A 19,593-nucleotide genomic window follows, 5' to 3' on the forward strand; every position below is an offset into this window, starting at 1 on the left:
AGGACACACACCTGCCCAGGAAAAAAAAGAGGGGGGGGGGGGTTGAGATAACAATTTTCTCCTCCCTGTTGAGGAGACATCTGGCATTGCCACGGTGTTGTAAGCCGAAATACACCCAGGAGTGGGTAATGAGGCGTAGGAGACCGGGTTTGAGCTTGTTTGTGTGTGTGTGTGTGTGTGTGTGTGTGTGTGTGTGTGTGTGTGTGTGTGTGTGTGTGTGTGTGTGTGTGTGTCTGGGTGGTGGTTCCCCTCATCATCTTGAACTAGCCTCTGTAGGCCGTGCAAGCACGCCATCTGTAGTGCTCAGCCATAAGACTACTTGCATGTGACTCATAAGCAGCATTAAATCAGCTTAAGTACTGAAATAACCTTGTAGTAGAAAACAAAAGTATCAAAACTTTTCACCCTGGACAGGTCACCAGGCCATCACAGCACCAACACATAGAGACAGACAACCATTCACACTCACAGTCACACCTACAGTCAATTTAGAGTATCAATCAGCCTCGTCCCCTCTTGATGTCTTTGGACTGTGGGAGGAAGCTGGAGTACCAGAGAGAACCCACACAGGAACAGGGAGAACATGGAGACTCACACAGAAAGATCCTGTGCTGGAGCCGGGGCTCTAACAACTGCACCAGGGTGCCGCTGGCACATTTTGTGTGATGTAATTTAATTATGCTTGTATCACTCAGCTAGTTGTTTTCACAGGCTGTTGATCTGTCATTTTCATCCGCCGATGGATTGTTTGTTCCTTTTTAACTTCTTTTACATCTAATTGTTGCATGTGGCAGTTTATGGATTAATTACTGTGGTGTTGCTACACTTTGGGTTTGTTATTCAGTGTTGTATTCATTTATTTTTGTCCGTGTTAGGCTGCGTAGATGACCTGATAAACAAGTTTCCACTGAAGTCTGCTACAGATTTAGGCAAAAATTTCCTGAAAATTTAGCACAAGAAAATAAAGTTAATTCAAGCTTTATGGACATGTCTGGAATGTCCATTGGAGCAAGTTTTTTTTTTTTTTTTTTACATTTCCATTCAGTTGATGTTCATGTCTCCATGCAGCCTTTTTTTTTTCTAAATAATGTGAATTAAATGCTTTTGAACTCTAAAGTGCTTATCATGTAAAAGAAGTGGAATTTTATTTTTATTTTCAATTAAATTACCTAATAAAAACATACCTAACGAGTGCATAAAATTTTAGACATGATTATTGAACAGAAATTTAAGAAATAAAAACTCCTTGGTATCCATTCTGCTGAAAATTAGTATTAAATCCATCTATTTCAAATAGTCAGTATCTATATATTAGTATTATCTTCCTCTGACTTTGTGAAACCAAACCAGTTCCAGACTGAAGTGCTAGTTTTGGTATTTCTTTACCTGATAACCCTAGTTAGTGTGTTGATTTTGTTTTTAACCCATAAAGTCCAGCTTTAAATGGCTAAACTGATTCGTCAACCTGCTAATCACAGAAGAATATCAGCTCTGATTAATCAAGAGAACGATACGGAACCAGAAATAAACACGAAGTGAACTCTTTTGGAGAAAAAAGTGTTAAAATGCCATTTAATGTTTGTCTCTTTCTTTATTTCAGGTCATTTCCACTCTCTCAAGGATTTCCCACCACAGCATTTCACAAATCAAAGGCATCAGGTATGTTCCTGATACTTCATCCAACAGAATGAAGAGATGTAACTTGTGTTTAACCATGGTGGTGATGGTGAGGACTTTACGATGTGTATTACTGTCTATTAGCTGCTGTTTTTAGCCACTGTTATCTTTCAGGGCACAAAATGATCCACTATACCTTTCCGTCCGTCACTGTGTTGCAGTTCTGTGGAAAAACCCGCCGCGCCGCTTTATCAGGCCTAAAATGAGCTTCTTGATTTCTCTTCATTTGCTCAATCTGCTCGGAGCTCGGTGGCTCACCAGTGTCTCATAAAAAGCCATTTCATCCGTCGGAGTAATGAGTTGATGGTGTGTGCCCATTAGGAGCCATGCCAGGAAAAGAAGAGAAGGCGAGAGAGAGAGAGAGAGACAGAGAGAGAAAGAGAGAGAGGCCCCTTGCCATTAATAAAGACAAGACAACCTGCTGACCGTCGGCTAATTTGCTGCCTTTCCACACTGACCATTTGGCTGTGAGTCTTCAAAATCAATGCCCATTTGACCTCCGTATAACTCCCAGTTTACAGTCCTGAGTTGCTTAAATTCGTCAAGTATGAATATTAATGGCACAGTGAAATATTTACAGCTTGTGCTGTGAAACTGCCGGTCAGACCTCAGGACCTGGACGATGTTGCGTTGTGACAACATCAATGTGAGGCTTTGACAAATCTGATCTTCTTAAAACAGATGCACTTATTACGAGTGTCCTTGAGCAAAGTTCTGAATTCCCTCTGACCCTCTCTGGGGCCCCGTCCATGCTCAGAATGCTAACCACGCGAGCATCCACAGCAGTGAATGATAATGCTGCTTGTGGAGCAGCGTGGTGTGTTTGATGGTGATGTTCCTGGACGTTGCACAATATAATAACGGATACGAATCCAACACTGTCGCCAGAGTTTAGGGTTTGAAAACGACTTTTACTGAGTCAGCATCAGTTTCATCGTCCATAACAAATTGAGAGACCATGAAAAAGGGTTTCCTGTCGCACATCACCTGAAAAGTTTCTGCACAATGTTGTGTGACAGCGGCACGTTTTTATTGATCAGTTGCTTCTTTTGCTTTTGTTGACTTTTTCCACCACGAGCATCAACAGAATCGTGCGTGAGATTTTTTACTGACGATGAAAACCGTGTCCTCCACCACTCTGTCGTCGTGGGTGCAGTGTGCGCGCTGATTTTTAGAACCGTATGTTTTTAGTCGAGTTGTAATTGTGGCTCCTGGTGTGGACGGCCCATTAACCTCATTTGCAGTGAGATAATTGAGAACGCAGCTTCCAAATGTGAATCAATGGCTGTTTTAATAAAGGTCACATTTACCTCCTGACCTAAACAGCAAAGCCTTGATTAAAACTGTTAAATGTTACACAGAAATGCGTTCTCTGAACCGTGCAGGTCAATAATGCTGCCGCGTGTTGGAATTACCAGGGGCAAACTTATGTTGCTGTATCCCAACCGTTACTCACAGATAATAATTAATTTTTCAAATGACAAATAAAGCTTTGTGTTATTCTCCTTTTCCACATAGTCTGACCCGCCTATATAGCTTGACCTCTTCCGTACAGTAGCGATACATATTTACATCACGCGGTTCCCTCCTTGGTCATAAATACAGGCACCAGAGGGTTCCTGTCACCTGAATATAAATCTGTCAGGCGAGTGCGCTCCTATTAACTGTTCACCCTGTTGTTTTTCTTGGATGGACAATCTGCGTATGAAAAATGCACCTTGAGGTCCAAGTGTACTCCATGACCTCGCATGAACAGGATGCTGCCATTACAAAAAAACGTGTACACAACATGTTGATGTTCAGTGACTCCACTTGGCCCTTTTTAAAAGGTCTCCTCACACAACCCCCCCCCCCCCCCCCCCCCCGGTCCCTCCGCTGAAGGCAAGGTCAGCTGCTTTCCAAGGTCCAAGGACCTGTCAGACCTCTTCTGTCTTGCTTCAGCGCGCCTGTCAAGCGCGGACGGGCGAGACATCAGCTGTAACTCATTCCAACACACAAAACAGAGGGATAATGTAATGCACTGGGGGGGGGGGGGGTGTCATTTCAGAGCAACTGATTGGAATAGCAACAGTGATAAAACATGAAGCAAACTGGCTTCAGCAAGAACATTCCTTTGCACCTTTTTTCCATGTTCTTCTAGCCAGCTCCTTTGGGTCAGTTCTGCAGAAAGATCCAGCTCTTGCAGCCCTTCATTAAGGAGAATATTTAATTTTAATTTGATATTTAAAGAGTAATTTAGTTTGGGACTTGTCTTCCTCTACTGTCTTACATGTCTTCTCTGTTGAGCTGCCCTCTAAACTTCTCTCCACTCCTGCCTTTTGGCCCCGCCCCCACCTGCAACCTGTTGTGTTGGTATGACGTGTGCCTGACTTCACTTGTGATGAGAGACACACACACACACACACCCTTGTACTTGTATCTTTGTGAGGACTTTCATTGACATAATACATTCCCTAGCCCCTCACCCTAAACCTAACCAGAACCTGACCCTAACCTGGACCCTAAAACCAAGTGTTGACCTTCAAACGGCCCATTGAAGATGTGAGGACCGGCTAAAATATCCTCACTTTTCAAAAATGTCCTCACTCTGTTGGTTAAATACATATTCTCCATTGGTAGCAAGTAGAAGAACACACACACACACACACACACACACATCAACTTAATATTCAGTCAGTGCATGATTTTGTGACTGAGCAGAATCGTCCAATTATCCTGTGTCGTATAAATTAATGAATTCAGCTGTCTGACAGGAGCCAGCTCCCAGCGCTCACTTTAAAGATCCGGCTGTACGAACCGACTCATTCAACAAACACATCACTGTGAGGGTCTCAGACTTCTCTACAGAGTAATATCAAGAAGCCAAGTATCCAATTTGTGATCAAGTCATTTAATATAACACAATAATGGAATTTTATTTTATTCAGCCCAGAGTTTTTCTTTATTTCTCATTTCTGGTATCTTGCTGCCTCATGCCATTTACCAAAAGCATTCATATAAAAGGGCTCAGACTTTGAAGTAAAGGAAATATTCTCAGTCTCTTCCAATTGAAGTTCCTCAGGTTTGAGGTTTTGATGGCGGGACAGTCACTCCGCGGTCTCAGCTCATTGAAGTACAGACACCACATTGAGTTCTCCATTGAGCTTTAAAAGGGCCGGCGAGCTCCTCACTGTTTTTAAATCCCTGGGTGACTGCGCCACAGACGTGTCCATCGACATTCTGTTTTGAGGCCATTGATCTGGTCTTTGATGTCAGTCGGCTCCACTGAGGCTTTGGTTCATGTCTCTGTCACTGTGTCAGCCCCACTCTCAAATTAAGGTATCATTAGATAGCACGCAGACGTGCGTTTGAACGCCCCCGCCGGTGCACGTTGACGTGGTGACTGGTTTGGAATGCGGTAAAACGTTCACATGTGACACGTTGTCTGCATTGGCAGATTCAGACCACAGCTGGTAGGAATGTGAAAATATTGCAATTTAAGTTTTGCAGTGTCTACAAGGACGCGGGGAAAAGAGCAGATGTGCTGCTTCAGAGAACAACCTTGTAAAATTACAGTGCCATCTGCAAACTGAATTGATGGCAGGAAAACCTGCGTGAAGATTTGAGTGGTTCACCACCGGAGAAAGACCTGGGCTGCGTTCTGATTGGTGGAGCTCGCCGGGATGTTTTCTAGGGACGCTTTAGAGAAACACTTCTGAACTCCTTTGAACAAATTTGGCGTGATATATGGATTATTTGAATATTCTCAGAAAATCTATGTGCAGACCTCATTTTATAATGCAAAAGACATCAGGCCTCCTTCACTTCAGGGGTTGCTTTATGTCTGTAAGACTTAATTGAGGGCTAAGAAAGTCCTTGTTTGTAGGATTATTCCTATTTTGTTTCATGAATGAGGCCAAATGGTGCTTGGACTATATTGAAGATTGCATCACAATTTAAGTCTTTAATGATACGTACAGTATACGTTTGTCTTACTGTTCAACGACTCACTGCGTAAACTATAAGAAAGGAAAGGAATGTAAGTTGTTGTCTCTTTGTGCGCTGGCCTCGTGTTTGTTACTGCTTATCTGCAGCTTAAGCCTGCGTCATCTTCTGTCCTGTTGTTCTGTGTCCTTTCCTGCTTTATCTCGACTTTCCTTCTCCAGCCCTACTTTGACCTTCATAGCCATCTCACTTCAGTGTCCTACTTCACCACTGAGCCCTGCTGTCAGTTTTTTTTGGGCTCTGGGGAGCAAAGCATCACAAAAGCAAGCAGAAGAGGAGGAAGGGAGGATGTTCTATGGGTGTTCTCTGGTTTAGATGTTGCAGTTCTTGCCTGATAAGCAGACTCAATTTCCATGTCATGCCTGTCTGACATTGTGCTTGTTTCATCTGTTTTCTGCTTTGGTGATGAGTAGTTTTCTCCTAACAAATCAAAAAGGAGTGGCATATTTCTATCGGCCCCAGTTTCAGCTGACAGAGTCTGGACTCAGTTTTAAACCAGCCTGTCCAGCTGCGTGCTCCGAATACGAGCTTTAACAGTCACACGAGTTAAAACAGAGCTTTAGGGTTGTGCACGTCACAAAAATAATGTTCAGTATTTACCAGGAATTATTTGAGTATTATTTGAAGATCTGATTTATATATCCTGAAAGACTAGAGACGACTGAATGCAATAAAGGTGTCAAAAATATGAGAATTTCAATGAGTTAAAATGAGTACTGCTGCTGTGAGTACTTAGTGGGATCAAAGACGCAAGTCAGCCGGTGCAATTTACTCCTGGAAGAAAAAAAAACAACCAAAAAAAACCCCCGAAATGCAATTATTGTTTTGAAACGTACTGCACAAATGTTGCACAAATGGCTTTATATTTTTAATATTTTGTTCTTGCTAATTCCTCAACCTTTGTTACTGTGAAAACGTGACCTCACAAATGTTTGTTTTATCATTTATGCCACTTTAAGTCGTATCTCTAATTTGAGAAATACACATTTCAAAATCGTCAGTAAATTGCGGGGTTCTTTTTTTCCGATAACCTAGCAAGTTGACTCATGATATCGTTTCTTTGTTAGATTTAATTGGCAAATCCCACTGTTGTACACAAGAGTGGTAAGACCTCCTTGTCACCAAATCACACAGCGCCACTTCTAATAGCTACCTCTGTAGTTTCCTTCTGTCACCTGGAGCAGAATGTGTGAGTCTGAATTGTTAAACCGTGTGAAACGAGACAAACCTGCTTACGTTCTGGACAACAATAGTGAAATTTGTGGATGTGTAAAACATCTAAATTGAATTAAGTGACCTGTCACAGTGAAAGCAAAAGTGAAACGTAGCTCCCATATTGATTTATTTTGCCGTCATGTACTCATAAAAGGAGCATCTGACAGTGTTATGAGTCTTGTGAGACTCTGACTATTGGACATGTCTTTTGTTTTTGAAGACGGTTCTCCTGCTTCTGCTCCGTAGGATGATCTAAGCCCGCTTACGATCCGTCTTTCCTCCCTCACGCCTCTGAAGCGCAGACAATCATGTGTGTGTAGCTGTCACAGTGCACACCCATCCCTCATTTCTCACTGGTTTCCTTTTCCACACATCAAGTGAGCTAATTTCAGATGGAAATTATGATACACAAAGGCTCATATGTTACTTTATACATGCACACCCTCCCCAGGCTGCTTGGTGAGTTTGAATAAAACTGCAGAGGCAGATTTAAAGGAGGAACACGACAGGCCATAAGTGGCAAAGTGCACCAGCTTGCTTGAGCTCCAGCGATTTATCGACCCCCGCAGAAACAAAGCCGTGTCCTGGGATATGAAACTGCCTCCAACACCGATCATTTGAGCTGCATTCCCATCTAACAACTACACGCTTGTTCTGCTGTCTGACAGGACTTGATCAATGGGACCGGCTCTCTGCGGCTTTGTCCAGCACACATGTGCCAACAATTCCCTTTATGCCAGCATTAGCTTTATGGACAGCGAGGAAGGGACACGACATGGTTAGGGCCTCCTTGAATTTATGGTCTTAATCTAGAAAGGGCTTTAGGAAGGAAGGAGAGGTTGTTTGAAAAGAAGTGAAGCCGGAGCGAGATATTGGGTTTAGTAACATCATAAAATACAAATTCAAGGCTTAGATTTTAATATTGATTCATTGTTTACATTTCTTGACCTGACTTTTCGAGATTATCCATCTTGGGCTGCAGCGATCGATTCTTTCCGCAGATTCACCTGCAGATTCTTTTTGTAATTAATTGATGAATCATCTCATTACAATTTCCTAAAGCGCCGTGTTCAAATTGTTGCGTTTTCCCACCCGACTGTCCAAAAAGACTCTTCGTTTTCTGTTGTCAATGAAAACAAGAAGTGAGTAAATCTTCATATTTAAGCCTGCATAAGAACTACTTGTACATAATTTAGCCTGTATTGCAAGGTAAAGTCCCCTCCGTCAAATATAGATCCAACACTTATTCATGATTCATTTGAAAAAATTACAACTGTGTATCAAATTCACAGCAAGTTCACTGTTTGGTTTCCTGGGACGCCAAAATAAATCATCCGAAATTTTTAAGTGCTGGTACCTTTACTGATACCTTGACTTCAATACCCGTTCTTGAGCAGTGCTCCAAAAAGTACAGATTGAAATTAATTTGAACAAAATCAAATGAAAAATCTCGCGTTTCAGCTTCTTGGCACTTTGGCAAACTCAAAACTCTTCAAAGTATAAACCAATGTACCAAATCTCGATTCGTCTTAATTCTTTTGATGCACTTATTCATCTTTCAGCACGTTGACATTTTTCCTCAGGAAATAGTTGAATCCCAAAAATTGAAAAAGGGGGAAAAAAATGAATATCAACATTAATGATTGAAGGCATCTTTTGATCGAATTTCGATGATTCGTTCGATACCACCGAAGTATCAAAGTTCCATACTAACTGGCATCATTACATTCCTCTTTGAAAAGCGGTAAATGGGATAGAAATGACATGATGTCACGTTATATCACCATTTCACAAATCTGATGAAATGAATGTCCCCTCCGAAGGGGAAAAAAACGAATGAAGAATTAAAACAATTTCCCACAAAACCCTTTTTTTGTATTAAAGACACTGATAAAGACAGAGAACACTTGATTAAACCAGGAGGGTCGCAGACAACATGAGCGCATCAACAAATATTCAGCTTGATGGGCAAAGGCTTACCTTAGTAAATATAGTAATACACACTGCAGAGTACACAGACTCGAAGAACATGAAGTACTTGTGCAGGAAAGACAACAGGGCAGAATTGAATAGCCAAGAGAGGAGCCATCAGAGGAGTTCTGATGAAATTATAAACATGGTTCAATTACACCTCGTTGTACCATTTAGGCGAAATGAAAACGGCAGCATTGGACTCTGCTTGGCTCCGCAAAACAACACTGAGGTGATAGAAACCGGCGCTCATCTCCACAAACTACTATGTAATTAAATTTAGCCCTACGGGACTCCATTAATAACTTATAATATAATGCACATTTCATTGGAGGGGGCCGTCAGATGTGGGTGTGTTACTGCGCTCAGGAGGAACCACCGTCTGTGCTGCGCTCCCGCTCATAACAGTGATTATGAAAGTAACATCAATCACGTGGAGAAGTTTTTGTTTTATTATTATTATTATTTCATAACAGTTCTACCAATGAGCTTGGAAATACGGGAGGTTTAATGAAGTTACAGCACATTAAACATGAGGAAAGTGGGGGAGTCAATTATTCAGAGAAGGCTCGGGGTTGCAGGAGCCTTCGCATGTTTGTTATGTGTGTGCGTGTGTGTCCGTGCCTGCAGGTGACGAGCTGACCTTTGACTACCTAGCTGAGCGTTCATTAACCTGATGACTGCCACACTCTCCCGTTGTACTGCCTCAGTAACACGGAGGATATTGCTGTTGTGACTCGCACAAATAATCTCTGACGTATCAAACCTTTGAGTCACTTGACAGCATCCTAGTTGCCAATATTCCCTAAAGTTCCCTCCATCGCTGTGTAATTCCTCAAGACCTCTACACCTGTCACCTGTAAACGCTCCTCTTCTTCTTCTACTTTGTTTATTTCAGCTGCAGCCAAGCGCAGCGTCGACTCTACCGCTACCATCTGGCAGCATTATGTAGCCTTACTTCAATCAAAACCAAATAAGAACATTTCCATTTGGTGGTAAAAGACAAATAAATGCAGTAGATATTAATTTCCCAACAGTTTGACATGGAACATACAATATGTGGAATGTGCCAAAGGCTTGTTTAAGGCTGAATAATGATTTAACACTGAACATTACCAGAGACCATAATGTCCCTTCTACATGAATTAAATCATTTCACCAGCTGGACTTGGTAAACACGAAGCCCCTGGATCAGGAGGGATGTTACACTTGGGCTCCTGTGTGTGTTGTATCCTTCGTCATCCACCACCAACAATGCCTTCGATTGGCACAAGGTTTGATGTGTTGAGTTCTCGCTGTTGTGGGGACGTTCTGTTGTGAACGCTTCCTTCCTCACAGATCTTTTCAGGCTGATGCGTAGCCAAGTGGCTCCTGCGTGTAGTTTCTTTCATGCTTGTCCTTCTGTCGCCTTTTCTCCTTTCTCATTTCCCCACAAATCCAAAACACCTCTGCGCATCGGGTTGGAAACGCGCTGGAGCCACCGCAACTTGAGAACTTTAGTCATTCTGGTTTCCCGTCAGCGGGGGTCAATGGTAACTGCAGTTCACACTTCTCTCCCCTCTGCTCTGCTGCTCTCTTCCACTGGAGGAACAAAACTACACTTTTTGCTTGGAACACCTTGTGTTAGAAATCATCACATGTCCACGACGATACCGAGACACTTTGGATAGCGTAGATAAATCCGCCTGGTGGTGATGTTCCCTTTTTATCCAGTCTGTTTGAGTTGATTTATTTCAACAGTCACTTTGAAGGTTGCTGTTACTGGGTCTCACTGGTGGGTGCATTCAATATTTTGCCCCATTTATATGATTCAAGGTGACAGAATATTAGGGACAGATCCCAGTAGGAGGCAGTACTGTTCAACAGCACCACCAATTACAACCTCCACGACTGTTAAATTACTGGATCAGTACCTCCAAAATGATCAGTGAACATGTCTGCTCAGGTTCAGATTTATAACAGGGCTGTTTCATTTTACTCAATACAGAACCTGTCGGTGGTGTTAATGTTCTGGCTGATCTGTGCGTCTATGTCTGTTTGCTCAACTAAACAACGGCACTCTTTTGTCTTAAAAGGGTTGCATCTATGAGGGAGGGCTGTGTCAGGAGTTTAAGAGACAGTTGTAGGATCCACTGTCGCTGGAGCTTGAGCCATACTGGAGAAATATCTGCCTCTGCTTCTCCTGTATTTAAAAAATACGTCTGCTGTTTGAATTGTTTCCAGTGTTGTAGAATCGCCATTTCAAAAATACCCTCTTTTTTTCTTGTCGTTCAGTCCCAAGTTACAGAGTTTTGTGTATCGGAGGCTTTTGCTTGATATTAATGGATATTTTGGCAGGCTATTTTTAACCTCCAGAGTTACCGTGCAGCCTGGTTCTATGGCCCACAACAAATATGAGACAGTGGTTTCCTGTGTTGAAACTAGAACACGTAGCTTGAACCTCACTGTCCCCAGGAACCTTTCACTCCCGTCACGTCCTCTCTCGCGCCCCCCTCCATCCTTTTCTTGAATAATGGTGGAGACCTTTGACAGCAGGATAACAAATCATGTGTTCAGTAGTTGCATTATACAGAAAAAGTCAAGGTCAACCTCACAGGCCGGTTTACTGTTGCAGAAGCTGCTGGGAGTTATTGCTCAAGGGCAGAGGAGCTATGTCATGCAGACAAAAGAAAAACCAGGACTTAAAAAGGAAAGCTCTACGAGTACGAGTTCTTAACTTTTTCTCTGTTATATATTTAACATTTTATCTTCACAACAGAGACATTTATTTAAATAAATACTAGATATTTTAAGGGACTGACATGTCCGGGATCAACGTTCCTGGCTCCTTTCACTTTGTAACACTGGGCACTCGAGAGGATAATCAAGAGCTACTTACGGACCTCCCAATACTGCAGGAAGTAGACATCTTCAAAAAACAAAAAGAAATAAATCCACTCTGTTTAAGGAGGTAATTGATTAGTCATCTCTTTTTCATGCCCTGCCACTTCCTAGGAGCATTTTCTTATCACTGTCACAGTAATAAAGAGGCGTTTAAGAAGAGGACCACGGTGCATCATTCAGTTATCCTAATAAGGCTTGATGCTCTTATCTATGTTGTGTTCGCTGGCTGTTTTTCATGTCTAAAACCCCAGAGAAAAACAACTTGTAGAAAAATGACACCATTAAACGTCATTTCATACTCGTTGCCGTGCTTTATGTTGCTCTACATTGTTCCCTAGGGTCCTTGAAAGCTCCTTCAAGGCCCTGAGGGGAAGACACCTGGCCAATTGTCTGAGAGAAGTCTCTTCCTGAATTCCAGAGGACTGTAGAATGATGACAGTGGCGCTGTGCTGATGTGTTTTGACAGTGTTGTTTGTCACTGATGGACCCTTGTGTTGAAAGTGTCCGGTTGCTGGAGAGATGAGTGACAACCTGACAGAGAGAACACACGGATTACCAAGGACATTGATTAAGTACACTTTCTCACCTGCCATCTGTGTGTGTGTGCGTGTGTGTGTGCGTGTGTGTGTGTGTGTGTGTGTGTGTGTGTGTGCATTCATCAGGCCATTCCCTACAGAGGACACAGCCCTGAATGAGGATGATGTGTACCGGAGCCTGGAGGAGCTGGCAGAGTGAGTATAAGCGCTTCACAACAAAAAAAACACACGTGCACACACACACACACACACACACACCAACAACTTGTTTACTTGTTTATGTTCATTAGGGAAAATGAGTATTAATCCTCTGAAAACCCCTCCTGACCCTCCCATAAAGAACCACATGTTTTACTCAGAGCCTATTAACCTCAGCCTAATGCTCATATGAAGCTAATACCAGGTTTAAACTCTAAAAAGTAATTGTTAGTCTTGTTAGTCTTAGGGCGCGTTTCTACTGGCCCACTTCGGCTCAGGTCAGGTGGGGTCAGGTCAGTACGGCTTGGTACCACATCAGCATGGAGAGTTTCCCGGTGTGATTTGTGTGCGACACAACAACAACAACAATGGATGACACGGAGGCAGCGTTACGCCTGTTGCTCGGTCAGTGGTTTTTACTTAAACTAAAAGTGAGGGACGACAAGGCTTCAAGCAGCGAAACAGAACACCCAAGAAAAGCATAAAAGATTTCACCAAGCGACTGACCAGTTTTCCTCTGAGGCTAAGATGATACGAAGTAGAGGACGTAAGCGGGTAAGTAATCCAATCAGCGTGCCGCTATGTGTTTACGTCACATTTTAGTCCCCACTCAGCTCGCTTGGAACCCCAGCGGAACAGGGACCAAAATGGTAACAGTTAATACCGTGTTGAGGCCAGTGGAAACGGGGCCAAGCCGAGCCGAGCCGAAGGGAGCCAGTGGAAACGCGCCTTTATTCTCAATATGTGACTGTCAACATAGATTCTTGTTTGAAAATTAAACAACAAAATGACAAACTCTCACCTACCAATGTCTTCGGTGCATCCAGATAAGACTGCTGGGTAACGCTTTACATTAATTGTTCATTAACAGTGTTGTATAATGCTTATTTAAATTTGACTTAAGTGTAGTTTACTGTCAGTTAACAGTTAGTCATGCGCCTGGTAAGCCTTTGCTAACGGTGCTAATTTTTTAAAATTTTTAGCACAGATGGATGGAAAAATGAGGGGAGGTTAAAGTAAATCTCCATGTTCGCCATGAATTTTCTCCAAAAAGAGCACAAAGATGATTTATTATGCTTAATTGTCTTTAAATAATTCTCGTTGGGGTCATCACAGCGTCTCTCTGTGACAGCGGGTGTGGCGATGCATTGGGACTGAAAACACAGCTCTCAGCAGCTCTCCTCATGACGGAGATCATCAAACACAACAAATACGACTTGAGTTCTCCACTAAATAAGAGGTCATCATTTAGACATCTTCCATGCCGAGATGTTAATAAAGTTAAAAAATGATTCCTCCAAACATTTTTCATGTATTTCTTTATTCCGGTATGGCCCATGTACCCCACCCCCAACAAATAATCTTGCGATTCACTGTGACCAATCACAGGATTTTAGTGTGATTAACATAATTCAATGGATTCCAGGCATTTCTTTTTGTAATAAGATACAGATTAAGTCCTGCATATATGAGAAATATCAGCTTTCTACCACAGATGCACTCCACTTCTTGTGATGTTTGAAACTGAACTGTGATTGCCACTTCTTCCAATTTGCTCTAACCCCTAATTAAATAAGCGTGGCGCCCTCTGTCACTCTGCCTGTTGCCATGGTGACACCAGCAGTGTTCTGGCTTCCGGCCTGGCTGCCTCCGTGCCTGCTTCGGTGGCTGGCTGCCTGGTTTGATCATGCGTTATGGGGGGCGGGTGGGTTGTGCTGGCTGTGAAAGCGAGTGGTATACCGTCTCGGAGTTGGCAGCGGTTTCAGCGGTGACAGAAGCTGTTCGACTCAGATGAATGGAGAATAATTAGTCAACTGCTCCGAGATGGGTGTCATTCATCACTGAATGACAGAGGAGAGAAGGAGATAGAAGAGAAAGCATGTGAACTATAGACAAATGCCCTCTGAATGTATGACTGTGACCTTCTTTACAGGAGAAGAGTGCCAGCCAAACAGGCTAATACTGGATTAGAGTGCTGCTTAACCCGACAAACAGCCCTGCAATCTTGGTACCTTTTAAACTGAGCTCAGTCTTGCGCAAAAACAAAAAGGATGATTGCGTTTTCTTATCAATATTCAGGAAATCTACAAAACCAACTGTGAATCCTCGAATTAGTCCGAGAAAGGGCTTACATTTAGCTTCCTTATTGCTCATTTAATGCCATTGAAAAGAAATACCCTCCATATAAAGTAACAGTTAAATTTGTAAAGCTGGGGAAGTACCATGTGGTGATGGTGAGAGCACCGTATCCTTGGCAACAAGAAGTGCCACTGAAGCCACCATCTTCCTGCAAGAATGAAATAAGAGATATATATATATATATATATATATATATATATATATATATATACATATATTTAGCCTCATTAACTGCTTTATTTCTAAATATGAGTGGACACCAGAGTCCCTCCCGCGAACGTTCATGTGTCCTCAAACAGGACCAAGCCCCTGTAACCATGTCAGCAGTGCGGTCAGTGCTCCTGTAACCTGCAGGTACAGAGGCTGCAGGGTCGTATTGACTCCACTGTGCTGCTTTTGACCTTTTACAGCGACAATGTATGCATTTCCTTTCATCGATAGACGCACACATAATTGATTCATCAGCAGGTCCGCACCTAACACGCTTAGACACACTCAGCACATACGCCGCGCTAGCAATAACCCTGCACTCTAAGACTTATTAATTAGCCTGAAATATTGATGCACGCACGATTAGCCGTAAGTGAAGGGCCACACTGCCACAAGAGGGAGGGAGAGGGTATGATGACCATCCTTCCACTGTAATAATCATCATTTTCATTAATGCAATAGTTTTCAAGTGCCACTAGGAGAGAGAAACAAATACAATCGCATAAAAGACAGCACGTACAGAATCAAATGCTGCCATGAAAAGTAAGTGATACTGTGGCAGTTAAAAAAATCAATGCTGTACAAGACAGCTGACCCCAAAGGCTTCTGATTATTGCAGGAAATGTTCAATAAAAAAGGGGAGATTGTAAAACAGAAACATGAAAAGCGGCTCATGTATTAACATGAGTGCTGCAGCAGCCGAGGTATTTGAAGTGGTGGTCGACCTCAAAGGCCTCTGCTGGGTGCAGGAGGTTTGATCCTCGATCGCTCATGTATGTTTTGTAAGATGTGTTTAAAGGAAAAGTTGTTGCAGGCAGGTAGCTCAGCCTGAAGCGTGTGTGTGTGTGTGTATCTGTCTGTAGAGGTTGAGAAGAGGTCACTTACCTTGCTGGCATGATTTCCATATTTACAATATCATGTCAGTAAAATTCATATCAAGTGAGGATTCAGGATTTACGATCAGCTCACCCGGAAATGACCACCCTAAAAGAACTGCATGCATATTCTGTTGCGAGTGCGTGTTTGTGAATCCTGCAGTTTATCTGTTTGCAGGCGTTTCTGAGTCAGGTGGAAGTCCTAATTGAGGTCTCCTGGGTTAATGTGGTAAACCCGGGCCGTGCTTCCTCCCACTGGCTTTGTGATGTCAGACTGTCTTCCCTGTTTGGAATGACTCCATCCTGGAATTGACTAAGCATGAAATGGTTGGTGGATCGGACACAGCCGCCGAGGGACTTTTCCCTCTGTGAAAGGCATACATACATTTCCATTCTGGAGCAAACAATGGATCAGACCCTCTGTGTGTGTCACTCTTTTCCACCTTTTGTTTTTTTGTTTTTTTTTTGGGGGGGGGGGGGGGGGCTGGCCTCTAATCCCTTGGGCAAGAGTCAATAGATTGAAAATCGATAGAGCGTACTTCCTACCACACCTCCACATCAGCTGTCATGATCAATAGACACCCATCAGGAATAGCTGCCAGGTGCTTTATATGTAAATGTAAGTGGTAGCTTAAACCACTCAAGGATTCACACATCCTCACATCATCAGATGCCTGCAGCGAACCAAGTACCATCGAGGCCAGAGTGAGAATATAACCAGCATGATAGCTGAGCTCCCCCATGTAGAGAAATATTAGGTAACTTCTTACCAGGGAGAAGCATAAATAACCCACAATGGAGTCTTTTTCATCGTGTATAAACAGATTAAAACACATTCTGAAGCCTTAAACACAGTTTAGAAAACTTCCTCCACTCTCCCGTCAGCCATCAGGTTGCAGCCAGTCCCCGCTCAGTCCTCAGCACATTTTTATTCAGAAGTAGCATCAAGTTACTCTGTTACCCCCCCATGGAATACCCTCGGATTTATGCTGATTTCCTGTGAATGCAGCAGCTTTCTAGCACGTCTGATTTCCATCAGTCAAGTGTATTAGTGTCCACTGAGGGGAGATTGTCTCTCATCCAGGTGTCCACCTCTGCCTCTGGATCTTCCGCCTGTAGAACGCTACCTTAGTCACCTCCCCATGGCTCTGCTCTGGTGGTGGTGCCCGACTCAAAGCCCGCATGCCCCCTTTGCACTCGATTCATCAGCTACTGTGCGTAGTTGCTGTGTGGCAACTCCTTGATGCAGGAGCCTCCCCACACAGCTGAACGAAAACATGTCTCACTGGAAAAACAAACAACAAGATAATGCTATTTTAAAGAAAACAAAATATCTTGCCAAGCCTTAGGGGACATACAGTCAGTCGCTGAGATCTAGTGTTTGCTCTCCTTCCTCCCCTCCAACTCTGTCAGTGAGATCTTTCAGCCGAGGCTGCTGGGCTGATGCTGCACAAACACACTGGACACCCTGAAGCCTGTCACTGCCTAATCAGAAAGAAAATTAGACCTAATTCAAGAGTGCTCAGGACTCCACTCCCACGCTATCGCAATGATAAATGCACACACATGCACAGACACATGTCTACTTACTGGCCAGAAATATTTCCCAGTCTTTTCCTACAGTCACACACACGCAGAGAAGCTCACGCCTCGTACCCTCAACCAGCAGTGCCACAGACCAAACCGCATCCCTCTCGCCCTGTAACCTTGAGCCGAAGAGGAAGATAATGGTTCAGTCTGAGAATGTTTATTTCTGTTTTCTTAAACACAACCTATGCTGTGCCCTCGGTCTTTCCCTGACCCCATAACAACAATAATAACAATAATAATAATGATAATAATAGTAGAGGCTTTGTTTGTAGAGCACCTTTAAAACAACTCAAAGTGCTTTACAGCAAAGAGAGTAGAACATTGCTAAAAGAGAGGAGAATGAAAATTTAAAAAAAACAGAATACATATCATAAGCCGGAAAATAAAATCACGGTAAAAACATGAACAAGAGGGAATTACAAATAATAGTTAACACGACGGAGTTCATTAAAAAGTGCCGCAGCTTCCCTGATATCTACAGGTATTGGGTTCTTCTGTTTTGAGGCGTTATTGTCAGCTTATAAAACGTGTTACATGGGAAAAACACGCTAACAAGCTCCCGGATCCTTTAAGAAATGAGTGTTTGTGTCACGTTTTTATTAGCAGCAACCTTGCGGCTTTGAAGAAACACATAACATATGTAGCTCAGGCTGAAAGGTTCCTTCATTAAGTCCTTTTCTCAGGGTTCATTATTTAACTTTTGGATCAATACTCATCGACAGTGAACACAGACAATCAGTTAAGAAGTTAATTTATCATCACCAATTAGAAATAGGAGGCTGTCTGAGAATCGAGAGACCCCAGAGATAGAGGGTTGATACTCATTAGAATGCTGATGTCTGTGGCTGTCGTTGATGTCGATACAGGTTTTTCCCCAGTTGAGTTTAAACAGTGCCAGCAAACTCTGTCCTGGCGCTGCTAAAACATTGGTTTTTCCAGAAAATCTTCATGAAACATGAATAAGGTACACGATGCTTTTGAAGGAAATGATGTGAAAAGGTCCAAAATATATTTAAAATCAAGTTTTAAATGAAAATATTCGATAAATAAACATTAAATCAGGTTAGCAATTTGACCAAAATTCTCATTTCACAATGACAAAACCTCCAGTGGGGAATTTTAGTAAACAACTTAATATAAAAGACGAACTCGGCCCTCCAGTTCTTCCTCTGTGCTCCCTGGGGACGCTGCCCCGCTTAGATCTCTCCATAAGCCAAATTCATGTCACTGAACTGGACCTTTCTGGAATAATTCTGTCACTGAGGGATTGGAGGCAAACAAAGTGCAATATCTGCTTTCCCGAAAACTCCCCTGCCGTATCACACATAAGTCTCAGCGGTGTGACGGCGGCGTCTGGCCGTTGTCCTCCCACACAGACTTCTCAGTATTCAGCATCAGCTACTTTCTCTTAATGAAGAGCAAGCTCACTGCTAAGACTGAACCAAGCCACCTCAATTAAAACTTCAAACAGCCCCTGTGTGAGCATGACGACAACGCTGAATATTTGATTAAGGGCAATTCGGTCTCTCCTAATCACACAGACAGCGAGAGGGAGGATATTTTAGCCATCATGGCAAAACCAGAAGGGCATGTGCAGCCCCACAACTGAAAAATTCAACAACCTGTGCCTACAAATGTCTAATGTATGATGGTTTTACGAAATGATGTCCAAGAACATTCATTTCATATCATTCTTTCCCGTAAAAATTAAATGTATTTCTGTGTTCAGAGCCTGATTGATCAGCCCAATAATCTGGCATAAAACCTGATTCCACACACAGGACAATAGATACAAGACGCCAATCTAAGGCTTGGACTCAAGGAATCTAGACTTGCTCAGACTCAGGCTTTAGGGCTCGTGAAAAGTCTTTTATTTTGCGAGTTAGCCTCACAGATAGCGCGGCATTAAAAAAACAAAAAAACAATTCTGTCAGAAATTGTGTGACAAATTCTTTCCAAGGACAAACAAATGAACCGCCTTGTAACATTTGTGAAGTCAGGCAAAGGTTGATGATTGACCGCAACATCGTTTACGTATCTGATTAAATCTTTTAGTAATGTGGAACTTAACGTTAGCAGACATGTTTAACGTTAGCTCAGCTGCGTCTGCTGTACCTTATCTTGCCACGAGCTTTGTGGTAACTTTATCAGCTTTGTGTCCGCTGAATATTATTTAAAGATGAATTCAGATATGAATTGAGTGAAAGGGGGGAAAAGAGCTAAATATTTAGGGACCGAACTTATAAGTAATGATTTTATGTCCCAGAGGATTTAAAGCATATTATTTGTCTGGAAGTGTTATTTTTGTGTCCAGA

At 42.7% G+C, this 19,593-nt stretch overlaps 1 protein-coding gene and 1 long non-coding RNA gene across 2 annotated transcripts in view; one reads left to right on the forward strand and one right to left on the reverse strand.

The window, feature by feature from the left end:
• vav2 (vav guanine nucleotide exchange factor 2) overlaps positions 1-19,593 on the forward strand; it is a 199,379-nt gene that overhangs the window by 142,329 nt on the left and 37,457 nt on the right. The window contains exons 4-5 of the mRNA XM_086186636.1: positions 1,601-1,659; positions 12,393-12,461. Of these exons, the coding sequence (XP_086042762.1) occupies positions 1,601-1,659; positions 12,393-12,461 (128 nt within the window). The remainder of the gene's footprint in view (positions 1-1,600; positions 1,660-12,392; positions 12,462-19,593) is intronic.
• Positions 14,292-17,116, reverse strand: LOC147244247 (uncharacterized). The gene is made up of 3 exons (XR_015110310.1): positions 17,047-17,116; positions 14,687-14,751; positions 14,292-14,305 (listed from the first exon to the last, which is right to left on the reverse strand). It is a non-coding gene; the product is annotated as an uncharacterized LOC147244247 (long non-coding RNA).

This window comes from Aulostomus chinensis, chromosome 19 (assembly GCF_037954235.1).
Source record: "Aulostomus chinensis isolate RoL2024-O1b breed Wild chromosome 19, RoL_Achi_v1.0, whole genome shotgun sequence".
Classification (NCBI taxonomy): Eukaryota; Metazoa; Chordata; class Actinopteri; order Syngnathiformes; family Aulostomidae; genus Aulostomus; species Aulostomus chinensis.